This window comes from Mastigoproctus giganteus, chromosome 7 (genome assembly GCF_048544385.1).
Source record: "Mastigoproctus giganteus isolate SK-2022 chromosome 7, ASM4854438v1, whole genome shotgun sequence".
In the NCBI taxonomy this organism is placed as follows: Eukaryota; Metazoa; Arthropoda; class Arachnida; order Uropygi; family Thelyphonidae; genus Mastigoproctus; species Mastigoproctus giganteus.
Window position 1 is genome coordinate 74882834 of NC_143581.1, and position 27217 is coordinate 74910050.

Genomic DNA, 27217 nt, shown 5'->3' on the forward strand with positions numbered 1-27217 from the left:
CATTTGTCAATGTTAAACTTCATTTGCCACTTCTTAGTACCATCTGCTCAACTTTTCTAGATCCTGTTGTAGCAGCATACTGTCATTAGTGTCCTTAACAACCCTGCCAACCTTCGTATCGTCTGCAAACTTGGACATTAAGCTTGATATACCATCATCAGTATCATTTATAAATACAGAAAACAACAATGGACCCAATACTGAACCCTGAGGGACTCCACTAATAACATTAGTCTACGTTGAGTGGTGTCCATTGATTACCACTCTGTCTTCTCCCACTCAACCATCCCTTTATCCATAGCAGCAATTTGCCTCCAATGCCACACTGCTCCAATTTGTGCAGCAGTCTTCCATGTGCAACAGTATCAAAAGCCTTTCTAAGATCCAAATTAGCATTAGTACAGACATCTGATGCAAGAAAGCAAGCTTATGCATCATCAGTAAAAAAAAAATAAATGAATAAATAAATAAAAAATAACCACTTCCACTTCACCCCTCTGTTCGTTCGAAATACCTGTCCGGCTGAGCCTTAAACTTATTTAGGCTATCAACTTCCACGACAAGGGATGGAAGTCTGTTCCACCAACCAACCACCTGCTGGCTAAAGGCAAATTTCCTCCCGTGTATCCTACATCTGTCCTTCCTCAATTTCAATTTATGCCCTCTCAGGTGATTATTCTGAGCAAGAGGAAGAATCCCATCAGCATTCAGAATGCTCAAACCATTCAAGGCTTTATACACCTCTATCAGATCACCTTGCCGGTGCCTAGTCTCCAGACACTGTAATTTGCAAAACTTAAGCCATTCTTCGTAAGAGCACCCCTTTGTTCCATTCACTAATCTTGTTGCCCTTCACTGCCTCGTTCCAGCATCTTTACATCCTTCTTGAAATGAGGCCTCCAGACCTGTATACAGTACTCTAGATGTGGCCTGACTATTGCCTTATACAACACAATAATCACCTCCTTATCCCTGCTAGAAAAATTCCTATATATCATCGACAATACACCATGAGCTACTCTTGCAGCCCGTCTGCACTGATCAGAAAACTTCATATATGCCTACGCAACCACCCCCAGGTCCCTTTCATTCTCTACCACTTTCAGTATAGTACCACAGAGTTGATACGTTGCTCTGGGGTTGCTGTTACCCATATGTAGTACTTTACATTTGTCAATGTTAAACTTCATTTGCCACCTCTCAGTCCATATGCTCAACCTTTCAAGATCCTGTTGCAGTAGCATAGTGTCAGTAGTGTCCTTGACAACCCTGCCAACCTTCGTAGCATCTGCAAATTTGGACATTAAGCTTGATATACCAACATCAATATCATTTATAAATACAGAAAACAATAATGGACCCTAAACTGAACCCTGAGGGACTCCACTAATAACATTAGTCCACGATGAGCAGTGTCCATTGATTACCACTCTCTGTCTTCTCCCCCTCAACCACCCCTTTATCCATAGCAGCAATTTGCCTCCAATGCCACACTGCTCCAATTTGTGCAGCAGTCTTCCATGTGCAACACTATCAAAAGCCTTTCTAAGATCCAAGTATATAATATCAAAGTTATTCCCTGCATCCAGTTCTTTTGTGACTGCATCATAGTATCCAATCAAATTGGTCACGCAAGACTTCCCTTTAACAACAAAACCATGCTGTGTCTGAGCTATAACTGAAGTCTTGTCTAGATGATCCTGAAGTGCTTCTTTAACCAGTGCCTCCATTAATTTTCCGGGAACAGAAGTTAAACTAACAGGTCAAAATTACTTATGTCGCCCTTTGATCCTCCTTTGTGAATTGGGGTCACATTTGCACATCTCCAGTCCATGGGTACTTCCCCTGAGTCCAAGGAAGCTATCATAATTATGGCTACGGGTTTGCTTACTTCCTTTGCTGCCTCCTTTAATATAACTGGATAGATCCCATCCACCCCAGGTGCCTTTCTTGTATTTATCTTCAACAATTTCTCCTCCACTTTACTCTCAGTTATTACAAGATTCTCTAGCTTACTGCCAGAATTGAATACACCTCTGGCATTCCCCTCGCTGAATAACTCCTCATGTGTGAATGTCGATACAAAATATTCATTTAGTTTGTTAGATACCTGAGCTGGATCATCAACACTTGACCCATCAATATCAAGTGGACCAATCTGATTCACCCCCTTCCTTCTAGAGTTTACATAAGTAAAGAACTCTTTGCTGTTTTTCTTTGCATCCCTTGCCAGTGATTTCTCATAATCTGCCTTTGCCTGCCTAACCTCCTTTGTAAATTGGTTACAGATCAACTTGTATCTATCATAGGCTTCTGCGTCACGTGTTAATTTGTATGTATCCCATGAATTTTTCTTCTCTGCCATATGTCTCATTAGATCATCTGACATCCACTTAGGCCTAAACCTTGAACAATATTTCTTAGTTGGTATGCAAAGCCTAGTAGCTTCCAAGATAAGTTCTTTGAATGCTTCCCATTTTGAATTTGCTGTTGGTAACATCATCAGTTGGTCCCACTGTATAGAATTTAAATACTGTCTCAGTCCATCGTAGTCGCCTTTACGAAAGAAATAACCCTTCCCTTTACCCCTAATGGTAGTTACCTCTTTGAGTAAATCCCACTTCAGCACACTGTGATCACTGCCACCTAGTTGTTCATTTACCTGCAGATTCTTAATGCATGAAGAATCACTACTGATAATCAAATCAAGAGTATTGCTCCCTCTAGTTGCCTCCCGAACATGCTGATGTAGAAAACAATCATCCAATAAATCCACAAAAGCCTTGCTAGTGTGTGAGTGACCAGCACCCAAATTCCAGTCAATATCTGGGAAATTAAAGTCCCCCATTATAAGACTCTCTGATTTACTGGCCCACTCTATTTCCCTGTACAGTTTCTTATTATACTCATCAGAGTCATTAGGCCTATAGCACACTCCTACTCTCAATTTTGATCTCCCAATGCTTATGTCACACCAAACTGACTCGACACTGCACTGTCCCGCAATGTCAACTGGCTTCACTTCCTTGGATTTTATGTATTTCTTAACTAATAGCATAACTCCTCCTCCCTTCCTATCCTGTCTATCCTTTCTGTAGACATTGTACTCCCCAAATTCCAGTTCTGCATTCCTTATACCTGTGTGACACCACGTCTCTGAAATCCCCACAATATCTGCCTTTGATGTTTTTAGCAATACCTCAAATTCATCAAATGTATTTACTAAACTTCTAGCATTGGTGTACACGCAAGTATACATGCACCTGTTCTTTTTCTTAGCTACCCTAACACAACCCATATGTTTATTTGTAACCCAATGATTCATAGCAGTCTCTGAAATATCCTGCATCTTATTTTCAAGGCTACGGCTCATTCCAATAGAAGCAGTGCAAGAATCACTTTCACCTCTGCCAGTGGCTACTGTTAATCTATTAATCCTTGTATCGCCCCAATCTAGCAGTTTTCCGACCCACCTAACACTGCCTCGATAGCATCAGCAAACATTCTTGCACCCTTTCTATTTAAGATATCAAATATATGATATCAAAGTTATTCCCTGCATCCAGTTCCTTTGTGACCACATCATAGTATCCAATAAAATTGTTCAGGCAAGACTTTCCCTTAACAAAACCATGCTGTGTCTAAGCTATAACTGACGACTCGTCAAGATGATCCTGCAGTGCTTCTTTAACCAGTGCCTCCATTAATATTCCTGGAACAGAAGTTAAACTCACAGGTCTATAATTACTTGTGTTGCCCTTTGATCCTCCTTTGTGAATTGGGGTCACATTTGCACATCTGCAGTCCATGGGTACCTCCCCTGAGTCCAAAGAAGCTCTCATAATTACGGCTAAGGGTTTGCTTACTTCCTTTGCTGCCTCCTTTAATATAACTGGATAGATCCCGTCCACCCCGGGTGCCTTTTTAATGTTTATCTTCAACAATTGTTGATGACTCTATTGTCAGGGAAACGGGAAACATGCTTTGTAAAAAGGATAGGTGGAACAGGACCAGGGTATGTCTGCCAGGGGCAAAGGTTGATGATGTTGTAGAGCGGATATCATCTTTTAAGGGCACAAAAGGTGATATAGTTGTACACGTTGGCACTAATGATATTAAGAGTAGGAGACCGGCGGAATTACTTAACAAGTACAGGTCACTGTTGAAAAAAGGCGTGAATTAGGGTTGAATTTGAAAGTGTCTGCAATTCTGCCCAGACACGATAGGAGGGAGTATATGATGAGAGCCCTGTCGATCAATTCGGCCCTGGAAGAATTGTGCAGGGCTCAAGGGGTAGAATTTTTTTCAGCCTGGTCTGTACTTGTTAACAGGAGAGACTGCTTCTACAGGGATGGGATACACTTAAATAGAAAGGGTGCAAGAATGTTTGCTGATGCTATCGAGGCAGTGTTAGGTGGGTCAGAAAACTGCTAGATTTTGGGGATACAAGGACTAATAGATTAACAGTAGCCACTGGCAGAGGTGAAAGTGATTCTTGCACTGCTTCTATTGGAATGACCCGCAGCCTGGTAAATAAGATGCAGGATAGTTCAGAGACTGCTGGGAATCATTAGGGTACAAATAAACACATAGGTTGTGTTAGGGTAGCTAAGAAAAAGAACAGGTGCATGTATACTTGCGTGTACACCAATGCTAGGAGTTTAGTAAATAAATTTGATGAATTTGCGGTATTGCTCAAAACATCAAAGGCAGATATTGTGGGGATTTCAGAGACGTGGTGTCACACAGATATAAGGAATGCAGAACAGGAATTTGGAGAGTACAATGTGTACAGAAAGGATAGACAGAGTAGGAAGGGAGGAGGGGTTATGCTATTAGTTAAGAAATACATAAAATCCAAGGAAGTGAAGCCAGTCGACATTGCTGGACAGTGTAGTGTCGAGTCAGTTTGGTGTGACATAAGCATTGGGAGATCAAAATTGAGAGTAGGAGCGTGCTATAGGCCTAATGACTCTGATGAGTATAATAAGAAACTGTACAGGGAAATAGAGTGGGCCAGTAAATCAGAGAGTCTTATAATGGGGGATTTTAATTTCCCAGATATTGACTGGAATTTAGGGGCTGGTCACTCACACACTAGTAAGGCTTTTGTGGATTTATTGTATGATTGTTTTCTATATCAGCATGTTCGGGAGGCAATTAGAGAGAGTAATACTCTTGATTTGATTATCAGTAGTGATTCTTCATGCATTAAGAATCTGCAGGTAAATGAACCACTAGGTGGCAGTGATCACGTGCTGAAGTGGGATTTACTCAAAGAGTTAACTACCATTAGGGGTAAAGGGAAGGGTTATTGCTTTCGTAAAGGCGACTACGATGGACTGAGACAGTATTGAAATTCTATACAGTGGGACCAACTGATGATGTTACCAACAGCAAATTCAAAATGGGAAGCATTCAAAGAACTTATGTTGGAAGTTACTAGGCTTTACATACCAACTAAGAAATATTGTTCAAGGTTTAGGCCTAAGCGGATGTCAGATGAACTAATGAGACATATGACAGAGAAGAAAAATGCATGGGATACATACAAATTTACACGTGACACAGAAGCCTATGATAGATACAAGTTGATCTGTAACCGAGTTACAAAGGAGGTTAGGCAGGTGAAGGCAGATTACGAGAAATCTTTGGCAAGGGATGCAAAGAAAAACAGCAAAGAGTTCTTTACTTATGTAAACTCTAGAAGGAAGGGGATGAATCAGATTGGTCCACTTGATATCGATGGGTCAACTGTTGATGATTCTGCTCAGGTAGCTAACAAACTGAATGAATATTTTGCATCGACATTCACACATGAGTTATTCAGCGTGGGGAATGCCAGAGGTATATTCAACTGTGGCAGTAAGCTAGAGAATCTTGTAATAACTGAGAGTAAAGTGGAGGAGAAATTGTTGAAGATAAATACAAGAAAGGCACCTGGGGTGGATGGGATCTATCCAGTTATATTAAAGGAGGCAGCAAAGGAAGTAAGCAAACCCGTAGCCATAATTATGAGAGCTTCTTTGGACTCAGGGGACGTACCCATGGACTGGTGATGTGCAAATGAAACCCCAATTCACAAAGGAGGATTAAAGGGCGACACAAATAATTATAGACCTGTTAGTTTAACTTCTGTTCCTGGAAAATTAATGGAGGCACTGGTTAAAGAAGCACTGCAGGATCATCTAGACAAGACTTCAGTCATAGCTCAGACACAGCATGGTTTTGTTAAGGGGAAGTCTTGCCTGACCAATTTGATTGGATACTATGATGCAGTCACAAAAGAACTGGATGCAGGGAATAACTTTGATATTATATACTTGGATCTTAGAAAGGCTTTTGATACTGTTGCACATGGAAGTCTGCTGCACAAATTGGAGCAGTGTGACATTGGAGGCAAATTGCTGCTATGGATAAAGGGGTGGTTGAGGGGGAGAAGACAGAGAGTGGTAATCAATGGACACTGCTCATCGTGGACTAATGTTATTAGTGGAGTCCCTCAGGGCTCAGTGTTGGGTCCATTATTGTTTTCTGTATTTATAAATGATATTGATGATGGTATATCGGGCTTAATGTCCAAGTTTGCAGACGATACAAAGGTTGGCAGGGTTGTCAAGGACACTACTGACACTATGCTGCTGCAACAGGATCTGGAAAGGTTGAGCAGATGGGCTGAGAGGGGGCAAATGAAGTTTAACATTGATAAATGTAAGGTACTACACATGGGAAACAGCAACCCCAGAGCAACGTATCAACTCTGTGGTACTACACTGACAGTGGTAGAGAATGAAAGGGACTTGGGGGTGGTTGTGCAGGCAGATATGAAGTTCTCTGAGCAGTGCAGACGGGCTGCAAGAGTAGCTCATGGAGTATTGTCAATGATATACAGGAATTTTTCCAGCAGGGATAAGGATGTGATTATTCCATTGTATAAGGCGATGGTCAGGCCACACCTAGAGTACTGTATACAGGTCTGGAGACCTCATTTCAAGAAGGATGTAGAGATGCTGGAACGAGTACAGAGAAGGGCAACAAGATTAGTGAATGGAACAAAGGGGTGCTCTTACGAAGAAAGGCTTAAGTTTTGCAAATTACAGTGTCTGGAGACTAGGCACCGGCGAGGTGATCTGATAGAGGTGTATAAAGCCTTGAATGGTTTGAGCATGATCAAAGCTGATGGGATTCTTCCTCTTGCTCAGAATAATCACCTGAGAGGGCATAAATACAAATTGAGAAAAGACAGATGTAGGATAGACGTGAGGAAATTTGCCTTTAGCCAGCGGGTGGTTGGTTGGTGGAATAAACTTCCATCCCTTGTCGTGGAAGTTGATAGCCTAAATAAGTTTAATGCTCAGCTGGACAAGTATTTCGAACGAACAGAGGGGTGAAGTGGAAGTGGTTATTTTTTATTTATTTATTATTTTTTTATTTATTTATTTTTTTTTTTTTTGGCTGATGCTGCATAAGCTTGCTTACTTGCATCAAATGCCTCTACTAATGCTAATGCTAATTTCTCCTCCACTTTCCTCTCAGTTATTACAAAATCATCCAGCAAAATACTCATTTACTTTGTTAGCCAGAGTTTAACTCACTTCTGGCATTTCCCTCCCTGAATAACTCTTCATGGGTGAATGTAGATGAAAATACTCATTTAGTTTGTTAGCCACCTGAGCAGGATCATCAACAGTTGAACCATCAATATCCAGTGGACCAATCTGATTCATCCCTTTCCTTCTAGAGTTTACATAGGTAAAGAACTCTTTGTTGTTTTTCTTTGCATCCTTTGCCAAGGATTTCTCATAATCTGCCTTTGCCTGCCTAATCTCCTTTGTGACTTGGTTACAGACCAGCTTATATCTATCATGAACTTCCATGGTCACCCATTAATATATATGTATCCCATGCATTTTTCTTCTCTGCCACATGTCTCATTAGTTCATCTAACATCCATTTAGGCCTAAACCTTGAACAATATTTCTTAGTTGGTATGTAAAGCCTAGTAGCTTCCAAGATAAATTCTTTGAATGCTTCCCATTTTGAATTTGCTGTTGGTAACAACATCAGTTGATCCCACCGTATATGATTTAAATACTGTCTCAGACCACCGTAGTCACCTTTACGAAAGCAAAAACCCTTCCGTTTACCCCTTATGGTAGTTACCTCTTTGAGTAAATCCCACTTCAGCACACTGTGATCACTGCCACCTAGTGGTTCCTTTATCTGCAGATTCTTAATGCATGAAGAATCACCACTGATAATCAGATTAAGAGTATTACTCCCTCTAGTTGCCTCCCGAACATGCTGATGTAGAAAACAATCATCCAATAAATCCACAAAAGCCTTGCTAGTGTGAGTGACTAACCCACAAATTCCAGTCAATATCTGGGAAATTAAAATCCCCCATTATAAGACTCTCTGATTTACTGCACACTATTTCCCTGTACGGTTCCTTGTTATGCTCATCAGAGTCATTAGGCTTATAACACACTCCTACTTTCAATTTTGATCTCCCAATGCTTATGTCATACCAAACTGACTTGACACTGCACTGTCCAGCGATGTCGACTGGCTTCACTTCCTTGGATTTTTGTGTTTCTTAACTAATAGTATAACCCCCTCCTGCCTTCCTATCTTGTCTACCATTCCTGTACACATTGTACTCTCCAAATTCCAGTTCTGCATCCCTTCTATCTGTGTGACACCACGTCTCTGATATCCCAACAATATCTGCCTTTGATGTTCTGAGCAATACTTCAAATTCATCAAATTTATTTTCAAATATATGCAACCATATAATTTTATATAAGTAGTCAGTCCTCGTATAACACGTTTACGCTACACGAATTCGATCATACATGATTTATAAATAGGGGAACGATGTCTTAAATAACACGACCGAATTCGCTTATTAACAATTCGCCTTTGTGTTTACAAGAAATTTCAGTCGAACTCGGGAATCATCCAAACCGAACGCAAAGTAATAGGAATGAAAAGAAGATTCTGAAAATTTGTTTTTATATGAGTGAAGAGTTCAGTGAAGGGGAAACACATTTCACCATAATAATGTAAAAACCCACAAAATTCCAGCTATCGGTATTATTGCAAATGCAATTAGATCAAGTTTTCTACCCGTTTAAAACAGATTCCACTAGCAGGAATGCCCAATAAACTGGAAAGTGCAAGTTGTTTTTATTGTTTTATGGTAGTGACCTCCAGAAATGCGCTTTAGTAAAATGTGAGCTGTGAGCTAGCGTAAGGTGATAATAGTGTGTTTCCGCCTTTATTATGTTGTTTATTCAGTTGATACGCACATGCTACTTTGTTTATGTGTATCAAACGTGCCTCCTCATTTTTTTTATTTTTTTTATACTGTAATCGAGTAAAATCTTTAAAAAAGTGTATAAAGGGAGCATCCTGGTGAAGATACTTCAGATTCGGAGAGAAAAAGAAAAGGAATACTGATAGAGGGAAAATACGAAATTGTGAAACGCTTTATCAGGAGCGAAATGAAAGAACGTGTGATATTGTGCATGCTACAGGCCTAAATGGGTAATGCTGAGAATAATTAGAAAGAATGCAGAGAAAATAAAAGCAACTTTCATAGGAGGAACAACTCTAAGTGTAATAAAATCCATCAGATCAAGACAGAGAATTGGAAGAGATTGAATGTCTGTTATCTGTTTGGATAGAAGATCAAACAAAGAACAAGTTTGCTTACGATTGAAGCAAAAGCATTAGCAATATTTTATTACACAATAATCGTAATAAAATACTTATGTATTTTTTTATTACTCAAATACTTATGTATTTTATTACGATTATTTATTGTGTTTGGTAACGTTTTGGTTCCAAATGTGTGTTTGATCTTGGGTGGTCAGTACCTAACTCTATTTTTCCCATAAGACCTGTTATTTATATTGCACGATTTTGCATTACATGAGGGTTTGTTTCTAGGTACACAACTACCGTGTTATACGAAGACTGACCGTATTTATTTATTTCAATATTGTTTAAAATGTTTTTTTCTTTTTTAGTTATACTACCTACTCTCATCTTTTTTTTTTTTTCAGTAGCTATTATTTATCTATACATTATATACACACACACACATATATATATATATATACACAGAGAGGGGGGGGGGGAGAAGAATAGTAAATGGAAGATATGGTAGTTCAGATGTTTGTTTGTTTGTTATTTGGTTTTTAGGAGCATTAGCAACTAAGGCCATATTGTTCCGGGATATGCGGTGGTCATTCTCTGACCTTTCCGCATCCTCCGTATTTAGTGGTGACGGGCTTGAACCCCGGTCTAATCAAGAAGCGTGTGCTACGTGCTGCTGCTCCTTCCCACCTGGCTACAGAGGCACGGTAGTTCAGATAGATGGATTTGTATTATCATAGTCACCAATGTACTCCTACTCAATCAGATTTGAATCAATCAGATTTGAATCAATTTCACTTCACTCAATCAGATTTGAACAATGATGTGTATAACTTACTTGTGTGCATAAGTACTGTCCCAACCCTGGCCTTGCTGCACCACTAATATATATGACAGGTGGACGAGCATATAGTGCTTCGTAGCCCTCTGCAGCAAATTTTGGATACTTAGCATGCAGAACCATTCGGCAAATTTTTACCAAGCCATCTCTACTTTCATTGTGAAAATATACCAAGGAATCATAAAACCTAAAAAGAAAAATGAATAAAACATATAAAAAATTAGTTAACATACATACATAAATCTGCAAATAAGAGAAGAAATTCCTGAGATTTACAGTAAATTTTACAAACTGGGATTTGAAAACTTTTAACGAATCTCAGTATTTCAGCTTGAACATACCAAAACAGCATTCTGGAACATTTCTTCTAAAACCACTGTTTGTTCTCCCCCCTTTTCTTTTTTTAATTACTCTATATGCAAACAGGTACACACAGATTGGCTGCACACACACACAAACTTAGGTACAGCTATGCTTTTTGTGAAATAGAGCACTCCTTCAGTAACAGAATCACATATATACACTTTATATTTGTAAAATGCAATATAAAGTAGGTGGGCAAATATGCAAGGATGTTGTAGATATGTAATTCAGTACAAGAATAAGCAAGAGTGACTTTGAATGTGGCTGGTACCAGTATACTGGTATGGGTATCTCGAAGCTGCAACCCTGATGAATACATGCCTGTGTCTCGGTACCAGTATACTGGTATGGGTATCTCGAAGCTGCAACCCTGATGAATACATGCCTGTGTCTCGGTATCAAGAATGGTCTGATAACCAAATAACATCCAACCAATGGATATTCTGCAATTGGAAACAGTTCATTAATGTGAGAGGCCAAAGAACTGATGTGACTTGTACAGGGTAAAAGAAAGGATACAGTAAGTCATATAATATCCCAGTAAAGTGGAAACAAAATAGATGTTTCAGAATGCATAATTCATCATATCTTTTTACAGATGGGATATTGCAGCCAATAACCAACAAAAATCAAGATGGTATGGTTACAGTGGATAGGGGAGGGTTGGAAAAATGTTGCATTAGTCCACAGGACCCATCATGCCAGGTGTCAACAATGAAGGCTGTTGATGTAACGACTTGATGTTTTGCCCCTTTATACCTGTGGGACAAAACATTTGAATGTGACAGGTTTTCTGGACTGTTTCCAACCAGGATGGCCGCAGTGTATTCATCTGTAAATCAGTTCTTCCAACAGGATAATACACCAAACCACTAAGCCAGGATTGTAGAGAACTGGTTCCAGGAACATGACAGTGAATTCAACCTACTGCAATGGCCCTTCCCAGTCACCAGATCTCCAACCAATTGTGCACTCATGGGATGAAGTAAAACAAGCTCTTTGGAGTAGAGATCCCCAAACATCCAACTTGCAACAACTGCTGGAAGCAAATGAGTCAGCATTGAATATCATGCTTTTGACAACTCATTGAGTCAACTCCATAATGAATCCAGGCTATTCTGAGAGTTAAAATGGGATCTACTCGCTATAAGTAGGTGTACTAATAAAGTGGTTGCTCAGTGTGTACACACACACAGACTTAGATGGCACAATCTGAGCAAGTCACTCACTAGTCTTTCATTCCTTTATCATGGGCATGGTGGTTGCAGCTTTGTCATATTCATGTATTCTGTTCCTGCTCAGCAGTCATGTTTTAGATTTCGTTCTAGGATCAATTCTGTGGTCTACAGTAAATTAAAAAGTCTTCAGATTTTAAGCTTCTTTGAAAAAGGACTAATAATTTTCAGAAATGTATCAATAAGAAGGAAAATTATCCATACAATTTAACTTTTATTACTTGCACTTTCATAGTTAGCCATCTATGTCAATAAAAAAATTAGCCTACAAGGATTCAAATTCTGTTCTGTTATTTTTGGCAAGACTGAAAATACATGCATATGTATATTCTGTAACTGTAAAGAAACAATTTTAAATTCCTCCCTACTCTCTATATCACAACAAAATTTTAGATAATCTGTTATACTTGAATTCCATTTGCTTCTAGCCCAATTTGCATACTATTTTTTACTGTGGTAATGGCCAGATCAATATCCTTCTGAATTTATTCACATAAAATGGAAGGTTTTTTTTTTTTTTCCATTCTGGAATGGGGTCTAGCACTCAATAATTTGGAGAAAATCCTCACGGAAAATAAAACTCTTGGGAATGTTGAACATTTCCAACATTTTAACATCTTTTCTTGCTTAAGAACAAATAATTAGAAGAATTAATATATATATCAAACATATATCACAAACTGAAATAATAATAATAATAAAACTTTCAATAAAACCACCACAAAAAACAATTTCTAGACAGATCAGAAAAAATGGGCACATATGTTCTCTTGATCCTAAAACTTGTTCTGCTCACAATCTATTTCAGGTAAATGGCTATTATTCTTCATTACACCTTAAACCTTTTCTCTATCTAAAGCTCTGTTTTCCAGTATATGCAGAAAGACTATACTACAACAACCAACTATACTGCAACTGACTTGCACTGACCTGTGCTAAAGCTCACAGTATTTGCAAACAAATATTAATAAATTAAAAATTTTAATAAGTCCAAAAACAGAAAATTTGTTTTGTGCACAAATCAAAGATGTGCTTTCTACTCCACTGATAAATCATATTGCTACAATATCTGCTCTTCTTTCCATCCACCACATCTGCATCCAGACTGTTCCATTGCAACATAAAGACAAATATGACCCCAATGCTATTTAAATGAACACCAAATAACCACAAAACAAATGCGGCAAATGAATGCCACAATTAGGGTTATACTTGACAAGGCGCAATTTTGCTATATGAGTAACAAGACACTAATATTCAAAATAGAATAAACCATAAAAAATAATAAATTCAAGTAAACCTAATTTCAGCATTAATTTGCAACATTTGTTTTTTGGTAATTTAGTGTTCTTTTTCTAAATTAACTATTTTAGTTCTAAAAATAAATAACTTTTCTGCTTTTCTTCCAACTTTTCATGGATAATACTAACCATCCAATTACAACTCAACTGCAATCTCACTAAAGCAACTTTTCCTTCTCATTGTTTGCTATAATTCCATCTTTTTTAACAACTTCCTGTCATTTGCATTATCTGAAAATAAAATTGCACAGAAATTCAAGTGCTGAACACTAACAAGGTTATTCTCTTTCTTCCCTCAGACAGCCCTCAATAATAATGTATTGAACATGGTTTTAGCAACCTTTGGTGTTTGCAATTACCAAAACAAAATTAAAATTTGCTAGAGCTTTAATAGGAGAATTTTGATATAGTAATTGCAAACAATTTTAGCATAAATTCTGGAGGAAAAATATATATAAATAATACATACCTAAACAGCCTATTTATCCACAAACTAGTATCTGTCACAATCTGTGTGGCTAACCTCCGTAAATGTTTTGTTTCAAGAGTTGATATGTAAGCTGCTAAGGTATGGGAAACTATGGCTATTTTCCCAACTTTATCCAAATGTCGTAAATGACCCCTAAGGGGGAAAAAAATTACTACAGCTAATTAAAGATATTGAACAGTTTAAACTGATAATTTCTGCTATAGCATTTCTATTGAGAGATACTTATAATATCACAGAATGAGCTCATAATAAAACTAATCCATTTAGCCCTACATGAAACCAAATCTCATTAAAAGTTCATACCAAAATCAGTTCTATTTATTCATATCAAAATCAGTTGTATGACTTAATACCTTCCCTATCCTAATAAATGAATATGCATTTACAGTTACCTGACCTATTTAGATTTTTTTTTTTTATGGTAATAGTTTTAAAAAGAATATGTTCCTTTTCTGGTTGGGAAATGATAATGTATTCAACTTTAGCAATTTGACTGTGCTCCCAGTTATCTTTATAACCCTAAGCAACTGCACACCAGAAAATTACACAGTTGCAATGGTTGCCAGTATTCTAACAGAACGCTATTTTTAAATGCTTGTAATGTAGCTATTTATAAAGCCACACTGTGTAATGTGTCACATTACACAGTGTGGCTTTAACCACAAAAAGTGAAACATCTCTCACTATTTTCTAATCAGGTATCATACTCAGAAAATGAAAAACAACATAAATAAAATTTACCATATAAGATGTGCCAGACAATAAGATGCACACGGGTTTTAGGTGAATTTTGGAAAAAATATTTTATTGCCTGCATCTAAAAACACAAGTTGCAATTAAACAAAATTGTCAATGTAGAATGAATTCACTTGTTGTAGAATACACAAAACCTGCTACCATCATTACCACGATGTCATGATATTAACTTTCAATTTCTTCAGAGTGCATCATCTTTACTAATCAAGGACATTGTAATTCTCCATTTATTAAAAGACTTCAGATTTATTAATCTTTTTTTTGTGAATAAACAACAAATTCTAATGATACATGTGTAAGACCTCTCTTGGATATGCAAAGCTGCAATTTACAGTTTGATTTTTAAAAAAATAAATATAAATCACTGCATGCAACTAGTTTACCTTTGGGACCATAAGACACACAGGAATATTTTCCATAAAAAAAAAAAAAAAAAAAAAATCTTTCTTATTGACCGAAAATATGATATATATCATATTCAAAATTGTAACAGTTTTTTTTAAACAATTCATAACCTAAATGGATGTGCACAGTAATTTTCACACCATAATGTCCTCCATGACAGTTTTACTACTTGTCACTCATCTGGTAAAATCTAAGTTCAAATTCTATGTATTCCAAGTTTTTTGACTCACAAAAACATGCAAACAGATCCACGGGGGTGGAAAAAAAAAAAACACTGGCATAATTTGGCCTAAGATGCTAATGCACTGTATAAACCAACAACAATCTTATTTAACAACCATAACCACCCCAAACACTGCTTCAAACAGATATTTCTTTTTGACTTTTTTTTTTTTTTTTTTTTCAAGTAAATAATAGTATAATGCTGTATATAAAAAAGTGGCATTGTATAAAAAGATATTAGTTTCTTTCAACAACAGTTTTAACTGATCTCTAGAAAACTAAGTTAGTATATGCTAGGCAGGAAAACATTTAAAAAAAAAAAGTAATGTAAATAATTAGGACTGATCACCTAGACTAGTCCTTCTGGCCAAGTTTTAGGCACAATTTTCTCTATATTTGGAACCTAACAAACCAACCCTTATTAACAGTAAAAATTTCAACATTGAATCCTCCAAGCAATGTTTCTTAAGATATTTTATAAACTCAATGCCTTCTTTTTAATTATTATACTTGTTGAACAAGGGATTTCTATGGTTTATATTATCCTCTATAAAAGCAAATTTAATTATCTGGTATGATTAAATTCTAGAATATGATATTGAAATAAAACTGCTCTAAAAATAAAATATATTTTGAGCAGTTTAATTACTAGTTTAAAAAAATTCATAACCTATTTTCATACAACTCAGAAGCTTGAAAATGTGACAGTGAAGGGTCATTTTCTGATTAAAAACAGCTATAAGCACTAAATATAATATATTTTTCATGAACACTAACTATTTCTTTAAAACAATTTTAAAAAAATTCATTTCACAAACATACAGAGAGAGAATTTTTTTCCACTCCAACATAGGCTAAGATGTCTAAACAGGCTTAGATGTCTGTTGTAAGTTGGTTGTGTCACTTACTATGTCAGTGTGATTAGGAAAAAATAATAATAACAAAAAAGAAAACTGGAAAATTTAATTGCTCATTGCTACAAGCATCATTTCGACTTTATGTAGTACTTTTGGCACTACTTGCAACAAGAAAAAATTAACTTTGCATTATGATTTGCTTATCTCAAAAGTCCTGATTGTTCCTGTTATTGGGTTTTAGGTTCATCAGCAACCTAGGCCACACTGCCTGCACCATTGTATATTATACTGCTACAAGTGTGAGTTCATGAGCCTATTTGCATGTTATGCAGTGCTGAAAAGCTCAGAATGACTCAGAGGAAACCTTGTTCCTCATCTGAGATCAGCTAACTATAGCTCCCCCCCCCCATTGAAGATGCCTTCAGAAATTGTTCCAGTTGGTAAAGGAATCTGAACCCAGACTCATCAAAAATAATGAAACTGCAGTGTAGCAAAAAAGTAAGACTGAATTTAAGAAATAATAATAAAAAAATCTTTTTGTAAAAACATTTTTTGTACATCATGTCTAATGTCACCATCAGAAAGAATGGAACAACTCTGATCAACGTCAATTTTTTATGTAGAGCTGGGGAAAAGTCCCACTGAAACACATGAAATGTTATGAACAGCTTAAGGGGATAAGGCTCTAACCTGAGCACAAACATCCTGACAGTTTAAGAATTTTAGAGGGCAGAAAAGAAGTAGCAGATACTCCTTGAAGTGGACAACTGAAAATGACTGTAGCCCCAAATTTGTGAACAAAGTACTTCCACAAGTTACTAGAAGTGACCACGAATTAACATTCAGAATGTTAACGTGAGTTAAATATGAATAAGGAATTGGTAAGGTCCATAATACCACACACCAGGGAAATCCACACTGTTTGTGTCATGAGGAAAAACCCCAGAGAACTACATGCTTGCAAAGATTTTGATCAAACAACTGATTTCCCAAATAGCCTTATTACTAGGTACAAGAGTTGGCAGTTCTAGTATGATCCTGAGACCAAAAGAATGACCAAGTGCAGTCTGGCAATGACGGAACTCATCAAGGGGGAAAAAAAAAAGTCAATCTCCAAAAATTGCGTCTCAAGACCATGCTTTTTTTTTTTTTTTTTTTTTTTATGAAAACCTCAAACACGAAAGGTATTAGAATTTATAGTACCACAAATGGAAACTAGTACCATGCACTAGCTGAAGGTTGAAAAGATGAAATATACCTCTTGACATTAGAGTGGACTTTCTGTAGATTATAATTTTCAGAAAATACGGTGGATTCAGGTTATTTGGGCCACCAGTTAATCAGGGCAGCCATTTATTTGGGGCAAATCTTAAACAGAACCGAATTGAGAAAATTGCCAGGGTTTACTTCGCTTAATTGGGATAACATGCTGTTTAATCAGGGCAGGAGACCGCAGCACTAGAGATTACCCTACGATTGTCTCCGACCGTACATGGTTCGGTCGGATTTCTGGAAGTCACAACCATAAAACAATAAAAACAATTAGCAGTCACCTGTTTATTGGGCTTTTCTGTTAGTGCAATCTATCATAAACAGATAGTAAACTCGATCTTACTAAATTTGCGATAATACTGACAGCTGGAATTCTGTGGGTTATTATGGTGAAATGTGTTTACACTTCCATGGAATCTTCAATCATATAAAAAAATTAATTTTCAGAATCTTCTTTTCATTCCTATTTTTAAAGCTTCATAACTTGTTACTCATTCTCACTTGCATGTATCGTGTTACTTGCAATTTTTGTGTGCCTTTTTGTTATTGATTGCTTATCTTTTTAAAAACATTGTTTTAAATTTTAACTGCCACCCACAAATGGCAATGAACAGAAATGTCAACTAGTTAGTATGCACATATTACGGTACGTATTAATTATTATGATTATCATGTATATTGGGGCTTAGAGGGGAACAGGCATTCTGTGTGTTATCAGACACTCAGTCTAAAACACTGATGGATCCAATATCTTTCTATTTCAGAAGATTTAGGAGAAGTCTGGTTGGCCTGCCTCCCTAAAATCCACTCATGCACACCTTCTTGATGGTAAGCCCAGTTACGTCACTTAGGTGGCAACGAACATGTAGAGTGGTTCTCTTCAAGATGCCTGGTCAGCATGAAGAGGAAAAGACCAAATCCTCCAGCACATGACAGTAAGGCGAAACAAATGGCCCTCAGTCCCCAGCGGCTTTCACTCCCCCTCTTACGGCAGCGAGAGGATCAGAGTGGAAGCAGAGGGTGCTAAGAATCTCTGGTTACGACCAGGCTGCCATGCACGGAAACTGAACTTGGCCTGTTACAATGTAAGATCGCTCATCGGTGAAGACAGAATATTAGAGCTGGAAAAGGAATTAGAAAATGTAAACTGGAATATCATTGGTTTGGCTGAAACAAGAAGAAGAAATGAATCACTTATAAGTTTAACAAGTGGAAAATTGCTGTACACCAATGGAAACAGTGAAAGGAGTGAAGGTGGAGTTGGCTTTCTGGTCCATAAAGATAAAAAAAAAACATTTTGGAATTCAAAAGTACATCGCCAAGGGTGTCAAGACTACAACTCAGGATTTCTAAGAGGTATAAGTTGAAGGTTATAATGATTTATGCACCAACATCAAGCCACGATGATGAAGTTGAAGAAATGTACACCGAAACTGAGTCTTCTAGATGAACAGAAAACTCACTACACTATCATTATGGGAGGCTTCAATGCTAAGGCTGGAAAGAGACAAAACAGCACAGAAAGGGGAACTATAGGAAATTTTGGAATTGGTGAAAGAAATGAAAGAGGTGAAAGACGTGGAATTTGCAGAATCTCGAGGAATGTCAGTAATGAACATTTTTTTTTCAAGAAAAGGGTGAACAGAAAGAGGACATGGAAGAGCCCAAATGGATTAACAACTAATGAAATCGACTTCATCCTCACTAACAGAAGATATATCGTGAATGATGTAACTGTCCTGAATAAGGTAAATGTTGGAAGTGATCACAGAATGGTAAGATGCACACTTGATATAGATGTAAGAAAAGAAAGGAAAAAACTGACTCGAATAAATAATACAAAGGTCTTTGAGATAACAGAAGAGGAGAAAAAGCAGTACGTACTGGAACTTAAGAACAAGTTTGAGCTTCTGCAGACTGCTCAGGACCAAGTTATCGACAAGGAATATTACAACTTTCTAAAAGTGATAAAGCCCAAGAAACCTATAGGTAAAAAGAAATCCAAAGAAGAAAAGAATCAGTCAAGAAACACTTGTCATAATGAACCGAAGATGACAAATGAAGAGCAAGAAAAACACTGACAGGGAGAGAATTGAGTATACTGAGTTATGGAAAGCCATTAGAAAAAGACTCAGAGAGGACATAAGAAGATTTAACACAAGAAAAGTAGAACAGGCACTAAGGGAAAACAAAGGATTTAAATCAGCAGCTATGAGCAGTAATCCAGAAAGACAAATTATACTGAAACTGAAGAATAGCAATGGTATACTTATAAATAGCAGAGAAGGCATAATTCAAATAGCAGAAGACTACTATAAAGAGTTATACAAGAAGCAAGGGAATGATGCCAGAAGTGGGGAAGATGGATCGCAAATTAGTAACACATACAACATACCTGATATCCTTCCTGATGAGGTAGAACATGTGTTGAAGAGAATGAAGTATCAGAAATCCCTGGGGGAAGATGAAGTTACTGTACAGTTGTTAAAATTGGAAGAAAGACACATGACACAAAAACTGGCAAGACTCTTCACAGAATGCATTAGAAAAGGTGTGACGCCTAAGGAGTGGAATAATGCAATCATAGTTTTGCTGCATAAAAAAAAGGAGATAAATCAGAAATTGGAAATTATAGACCAATTAGCTTGTTATCTCACATCTACAAGTTGTTCACAAGGGTCATTACTAACAGGTTAGAAAGAATACTTGATGAGAATCAACCGAAAGAGCAAGCTGGCTTTAGGACAGGATTCTCAACTATGGATCACCTTCATGTAATGCCACAGCTAATGAATATAAAACACCATTATGCCTGGCATTTGTGGATTATGAAAAGGCATTTGACTCCATACAGCATAAGGCAATGTTTCGGGCACTGGAAAATCAAGCCATAGATACCCCATATATTATGATTTTGAAGAAAATATATGAGAATGCTACCTCCTTTATTAGACTAGACAAAGACAATAGTAAATTTAAAATTGAGAAAGGAGTTCAACAAGGAGACACAATATCTCCGAAGTTGTTTACTGCTGCCCTTGAGGAAGCTTTCAGAAGATCAGACTGGTCGCAGAAAGGAGCCAATGTGAATGGAGAGTACCTAAACCATTTACGATTTGCAGATGACATTGTGGTCATAAGCCAAGATCCCAAAGAATTAGAGGAAAATCTGAATCAGTTATGCAGAGTTAGTAAGGATTTTGGACTAAAGAGGAATATAACTAAAACAAAAGTAATGATGAACAAGTATGCTACAGAAAGGGATATAATGACTGAAGGAGCAGTAATTGAAAAGGTGGAATCATATACTTATCTGAGACAAGTCGTCAGCTGTAATAATGATAAATGGCTGGAAGTCAAGAGAAGAATAAATTTTGGATGAATAGCATTCAGGAAATATAGTCACATACTGAGGAGCAATGTGGAAGTGGTTATTTTTATTTATTTATGTTACTTTTTTTTTTTTTTTTTTTTTTTGGCTGATGCTGCATAAGCTTGCTTTCTTGCATCAAATGCCTCTACTAATGCTAATGCTAATGCAATATCCGAATTTGTCTGAAACGTAAAATAATGAACCAATGTATACTTCCCACCATGACTTATGGAAGTGAAACTTAGGAACTCACCAAAAGAATGGAAGAGAAGCTGAGAACTACACAGCAAAGAATGGAACGAATTATATTGGGAATCAGACTGTTAGATAAGAAGAGAAACACTTAGATTAGGCAGCAAACTCAAGTAAAGGACATTCTTATCAAAACTAAAGAACTAAAATGGTCTTGGGCAGGACACATAGCTCGAAGACATGATGACAGATGGACTAAGAAAATAACAGAATGGTACTCAAGAGGAGTTAAGAGAAAACCTGGAAGACAACAACGGAGAGGGACAGATGAAATTCATGAATTCGTGGGTAGTAAATGGATGGCCATTGTATAAAACAGAAGGAAAGTTGCTGGAGAGGCCTTCATCCTGCAGTGGATTGAAAATGGCTGATGATGATCATGTATATTCTTCCGATTTACACGTATCATTTAATTTTTTAATTGGTAAGATAATAAACGGTAAATTTGTGCTTAATATATCTTTACTTTTATAGCCTGTGGATAATATTCCTCCTATTTTCGCTAATTAAAATTGCTGTTTAATAGAATTAAAATTCAATTCACAAACGTGATCACAATGACCAGCGCTTACTACACATCGTATAGTGAACGGTACTTTACTATGGTGACTCCATCGTAACGTGATTTGATTTTACAGTGAACCAATTGTAAAGCGGGGGTCCATTGTATTTTTAACTTTTTATACGCAAAACTTCGGATAATTGGGGCAGCCGCTTAATTGGGCCAAAATGCACTACTCCTGATGTGTCCCAAATAACCGGAATTGACTGTATGTGTAAAGGGAGGTTGTTTTAGAAAACAATAGTTAAAGGGATAAATAAATAAGGAAGAAGAAAAGTTGGTTCCATGAATTTGAAGCTGGACAGTCATTCATTCCCAGCTTTGAATTCAATAGGTTGCACCTATTTAAATTCAGCCACATTACTTTTTTGCTGCACTGTTCATACTGCCACAGAAGCCAATCTATCCATTATCCTTCAGGCTAATGAGATTACACTACTTTAGCACAGTAATTTTCACACTGGTGGTTGCACCTTTGAATCTGGATTCATTCCTAGCTTAAACAAAAAGGCACCAGGAGCAGTTTTCCTTCCCAGTGTGAGCATGAACATCAGTCAGCAAGTGAATGAAGTATATTTGTTGAGTGATTTTCTACAGATCATGTACAAGTGAGCAGTTAGTCATGTATAAGGGGTTGTAGCTGGAAACATGCAATCAAAACTATAGGTTAGATCGATCTATAGGCTGGAAACATGCAATCAATACTTGCTTTAATGTTGTCAGACCCAGTCTGACAAGATTAAATCAAGTTCAGAAACAATACTACACAATACTATTACTGCAGTAGGTATTTCTTTAATTGTTAATATAATATTATTATTAGGTAACACTATTAAACAACATCACACAGGTAAATAACACTTGAATTGTGAGAAACACCAAATACTGGAGAGTAATTTGTAAAATTCACTTCTTTTTAACTAATATAGTTATCCCTCAATAAAATAATAAAGGATTGATCAGAAACAAAACTAGTACATATACCATAATGTTTTGGCTGTTACACCACAGCCTTTGAATGACAAAACTATTTGCAAAGGAAATTCTCTGCAAATATTTTATCTGTGGATCATACCACATTTTGTCTCTGTGAGGCTGGAAACCAGGTTCTTCAGCAAGGTTGAAGGACGTGATGACTATGTCAAGGTTGAAGGATGTGATTGATCTAACCTGAGTAATTTCCTAAGTCACTGGCAGAATTTTTGGGCTGGGGGAGGGGTTGGTAGAAAGTTATTAGTCCTTGGGTGGAAACCTCTCCCCCCCCAACAATGAACACTTCCATGTTCATTGTTGGAGGAAGGGGAGGAACAAGAGGCCCACTGACAATATCTTGGTAGGAAGTTATTATTCCTTGGGTGGAATCCTCCTGCCCCCCCCTTCCCTCCAACGATGAACATTTCCATGTTCATCATTGGAGGGGGGGGGGCAGGAGGCCCACTGGGAATATCTTCTGTGGGATGAATGTAGAATCCTGAACATCAGCAATATGTCCTCTTCCATGGTTCTGTGAAATTTTCTTGGCAATCTGTTCTTTGAAAATACTTAAGAATACCTAAATAATACTTGGTTCTTTCTAAGAGTCCTGAAGCTTTATTAAACTAAATAATGCTAAGAAATAATAAAACTGTAAGGAATATTGAACCTGCAATTTATAAAATACACTTCTTTTTAATTTAATGTACATTATATTATTACACCTCACAATAATTATCAAACATAGTTAACTTCATTTAATGAACACACTATTAATGTTCATGTCTGTTCAATGAATTTTAGTTCTTCATTCCCTTAAGATATTTTCCAAAATTATTAGCAAAAAAACATTACTTCTGCATTGTTCACTATCAGTGATTACGCTATCCATAAAAATATACTCACTAATTTGCATGGTAATGTAATTTAAAAAAAAAATTACTTTCATATGCAAAATACTTTCTTTTGGGATGCAAGATACTATATTGCTTGCCAAAAGACAATGTGTTGCTTCAGCATCCACATCCCATCCCCTTCGTTTCAAACAATTATGCTACTCTTCTGATCATAGCAATTGTATTGCAAATTGCAATGTCTGGAGACTAGGCAACTGTGAGAAGATATGAATGAGGTATTTAAGACCTTGAATGGATTTAATCCTTTCTCTTGCTCAGACTACACATACATGATTTGGCATAAATTCAAGTTGAGGAAGGACAGTTGCAGGTCAGATTGTGCAGAAATTTGCCTTCAGCCAGTGGGTGGTTCATTGTTGAAAAAAACTCCCTCTGGTGTAGAGGTGAGTAATTTGAATAAATCCAAGGAAGAATTAGATAAACTGTTAGAGGAAATGGACAGGTGAAATGGGAAGCACTGGCATTTTATTTTATACTGTATAAGCTTTCTTTCTTAAGTTTTGCTTTTTGCTCTCTTCACTCAGCTGATTCTTCACCCATGAAGAGTCAGCTGATATAGGAATTTTATTCATTGCCACACTATGCATGCATAATGCTTAGATGTGTGAAAAAAATCAACTTAGCAGTTCTCTCACAATAGCACACAAAGTAACACTCAAAACAGCACCAGTGTGAAAAGACACACATAAATTAATTGTAAAAGAAGAATAATATCAATCAAAGGTGAACTACAATTCTCCTCCCTCACCACCACATGCTCTTTAACCCTTTCAGCAGAGAGTTTGTGCATGTGGGTGGGCTCCCTGCAGTGAATTTTTCATATTGGGGTCTGTGGTTCATTTATTCCTATGGCAATTTCAAAATTTTATAAAAAAACAAAAATTTAAATAAATATAAATCAATACTTTAAAATATCAACATTTATTTATTTTGATGACTTTACTGCTCAACACTGGAGTAAAATTACTGTCAAAAATCAAATGATACATTTTACAAAAAAAAAAAGTAGATAAAATCAGTCATGGCTTTTTTGATACAACAATGTCCTCTACATCTATTTATATATTAAAACATTCAGTTTTATCAAATTCTAGATCTTAATTCTATAAATTCTTCAATTTTCCTTTTGTAAGCCAAAAACTGAGGTCAGTAAGTCTCGTTGTCTCTCATTTTCAATGCTATTTTCATTTTTCCAACTAATATATACTATATCTACAATTAGTTGGAAAGATAAGAGATGACAAACAAATTAGAAAAATTTCAAAACGATTCGCATTAAGAGAACAGCCTTTGAAGCTACCTTCAAAATGTTGGTCGGTTTACATATTCCCTTACAGTCCACAGGTGAAAACAATTTATGTATATACTGCTCAGGTGGTATGGTAGTTTCACCACCGATATCAATACTGGTTTATTGACTGGCATCACATCTCATGAAGGGATTAAACAAAAGGGCACTAAGGTGGATGTTTAGAGAAGAAAACTAAACACTGTTTGCATTTAGCACAAGGTATTCATGCACAGGTAATCTCACACCCCAGCCAACATGAATTAATTATAATTTATATTTCAAAAAAAAAAAAAAAAAAAAAGCATATGTAAAAACATCTGGCAGGGAGTCATAGAAGCAGACCAGGTGGGGGATGATCCCATCAAGCTAGTTGTTATGCTTGCTATACACAGGTTCACCATCACTACCTTTTAGTCATTGCCAACCTCATATGCCAAGGAAGTTGTTGCTTGCACTTCCTCAAAATTATTATACTTACATCATCATATAGACAAAGCATATGGCACAGTTGCCAACATCTGCCTTTCAAAAAGATGAAGATAAAGTAAGCAGGAGGAAAACAGATTTTTTTGGCCAAAACCAGGTAGAACTACTTTTTATTATTATTATTATTATTATTATTATTATTTTTTTTTTTTTTTCAAAATAAAAAATTAAAAAAGAAGGAAAGCATTAAATTTTTCAAAAAAAAAGCAGATTTTTTTTTTTTTTAAAGTCCACAGTGCACTAGAAATTTCACTGACAACATATACATTTTATATTAAAATACCACAACAAGATTATTAACCAGTACAGAATGCTTTCAAACATTAGCTTACCTACAATTTTTCAGTCTTCTGTTTTGATTTTGAGTGCTTAAAGAAATGTACCATTTCAGACATTGTACTCATCATCAATACTGATTCTAGGCTTTGTTTATAACAATGGTCCTGCTGACAAGAGCATTTCCAAACTTTTCTAGATTTAGCTGTCAAGAGCATTTCCAAAGCATAACCAAGAAGAGAAGATAGGAATTGTTTTTCTTTTTCCTCACCTGGCTGAATCTCACACTCAACATTGCTGCTATGAGGAAAAATGCTAGGCAAGATTTGGCCTTGGATGACCTGAAAAATCAACTGTTAGAATGTAGAAACAAATTTAATTTTGTATGCAAAAAGTGCACTGTGGCTCAAAATCTAAAACAAAGTATAGAGTGATCATGATTTACAGCATCTTATTTTGTGCGATTTTAAAATAAAATGCCCTTATAATATATTATTAATTGTAATATAAGTAATAATAATAAATATAATACAGTGAAACTTCTCCTAACGGACACCTCTCTTTAATGGACATCTCTCTACAACGGACATTTTCAAATTCCCCAAATCTCCTCTATTGGTTTTAACGTGTTTTCAGCTTCTGTATAGCGGACATTCTCTGTAACGGACGCAGACAGGCAATCTGCACTGTTTCGTTTAGAATAGCACTTAATTTGATCTCCCAATAATGGACAGTGGGCGAGCTCACAGCCCTTTTTCTAGGAACATTTCTTCCACGTATTGCCTCAATCGTGTGTTTATTTTCTATTTCCGATTCTCTGAATTTTATCAAAGTTTACGTCTCGGTTCTAAACCCTTTTTCAAGAATTTTAAGGCACGTGTAAAATTTCTGATGAATTCGCTGTGTGCAGGGGGGGGATTTTGTTGGCCTTTCGTCTTTTAAGTTTCAGTTTTCAGTTTTGTTCAGTGTCGTGTGAAGTGCACAATGTCTTCTCGTAAACATTTAACTTTAAAAGATAAATGTCGAACTCATTAATGCGTATGATCGGCAAAAAAATAGTGTTCGCAATCTCGCTGCAAAATTCAAAATCGGGAAGACGCAGGTAAGCGATATCCTAAAGGAAAAAAATGAACTGCTCAAACAATTTTGGCAACATGTAAATGATCAGATTCAAAAATCATTCCCGAAAACTGTTGGACTTCAAATTTGTTGCGCCCGTGCTAAAAAAATTCCCATTAATGGGCCTATTATTAGGGAAAAGGCTTTGGAGGTTGTAAAATCTATGGGAGTAAATGAGTTCAAAGCTTCTGTGGGATGGCTAGACAAGTTCAAAACTTGGCATAAAATTTCTTGGAAAACTGTAAGTGGTGACGGTGGATCTGTTGATACTGGGGTTGTAACAGAGTGGACCGTCAAATTGGAAGATTTATGTCGTGATTTTGAAGCTAAGGATATTTACAACTGTGACGAAACAGGGTTGTCTTTTAAAGCTCTTCCTGAAAAAACAATGAGTCTAAAAAACGAAAAGTGCCAGGGCAGAAAAATTTAAGGAACGCTTGACTGTACTATTGTGTACAAATATGCTGGGAGACTTTGAACAACCTCTTGTTATAGGAAAACCACAAAATCCTCGTTGTTTCAAGGGCATAAAGTTGAATCTTTTGAATGTTCACTGGAAGT

At 36.6% G+C, this 27217-nt stretch overlaps 1 protein-coding gene across 3 annotated transcripts in view; it reads right to left on the reverse strand.

The window, feature by feature from the left end:
* LOC150083001 (pyridoxal-dependent decarboxylase domain-containing protein 1) overlaps window positions 1–27217 on the reverse strand; it is a 395987-nt gene that overhangs the window by 305161 nt on the left and 63609 nt on the right. For all 3 annotated transcript variants that reach the window (XM_090377732.1, XM_090377731.1, XM_090377730.1), the window contains exons 5-6: window positions 13876–14028; window positions 10505–10694 (exon numbers count right to left, since the gene is read on the reverse strand). In XM_090377732.1, the coding sequence (XP_090233858.1) occupies window positions 10505–10694; window positions 13876–14028 (343 nt within the window). The remainder of the gene's footprint in view (window positions 1–10504; window positions 10695–13875; window positions 14029–27217) is intronic.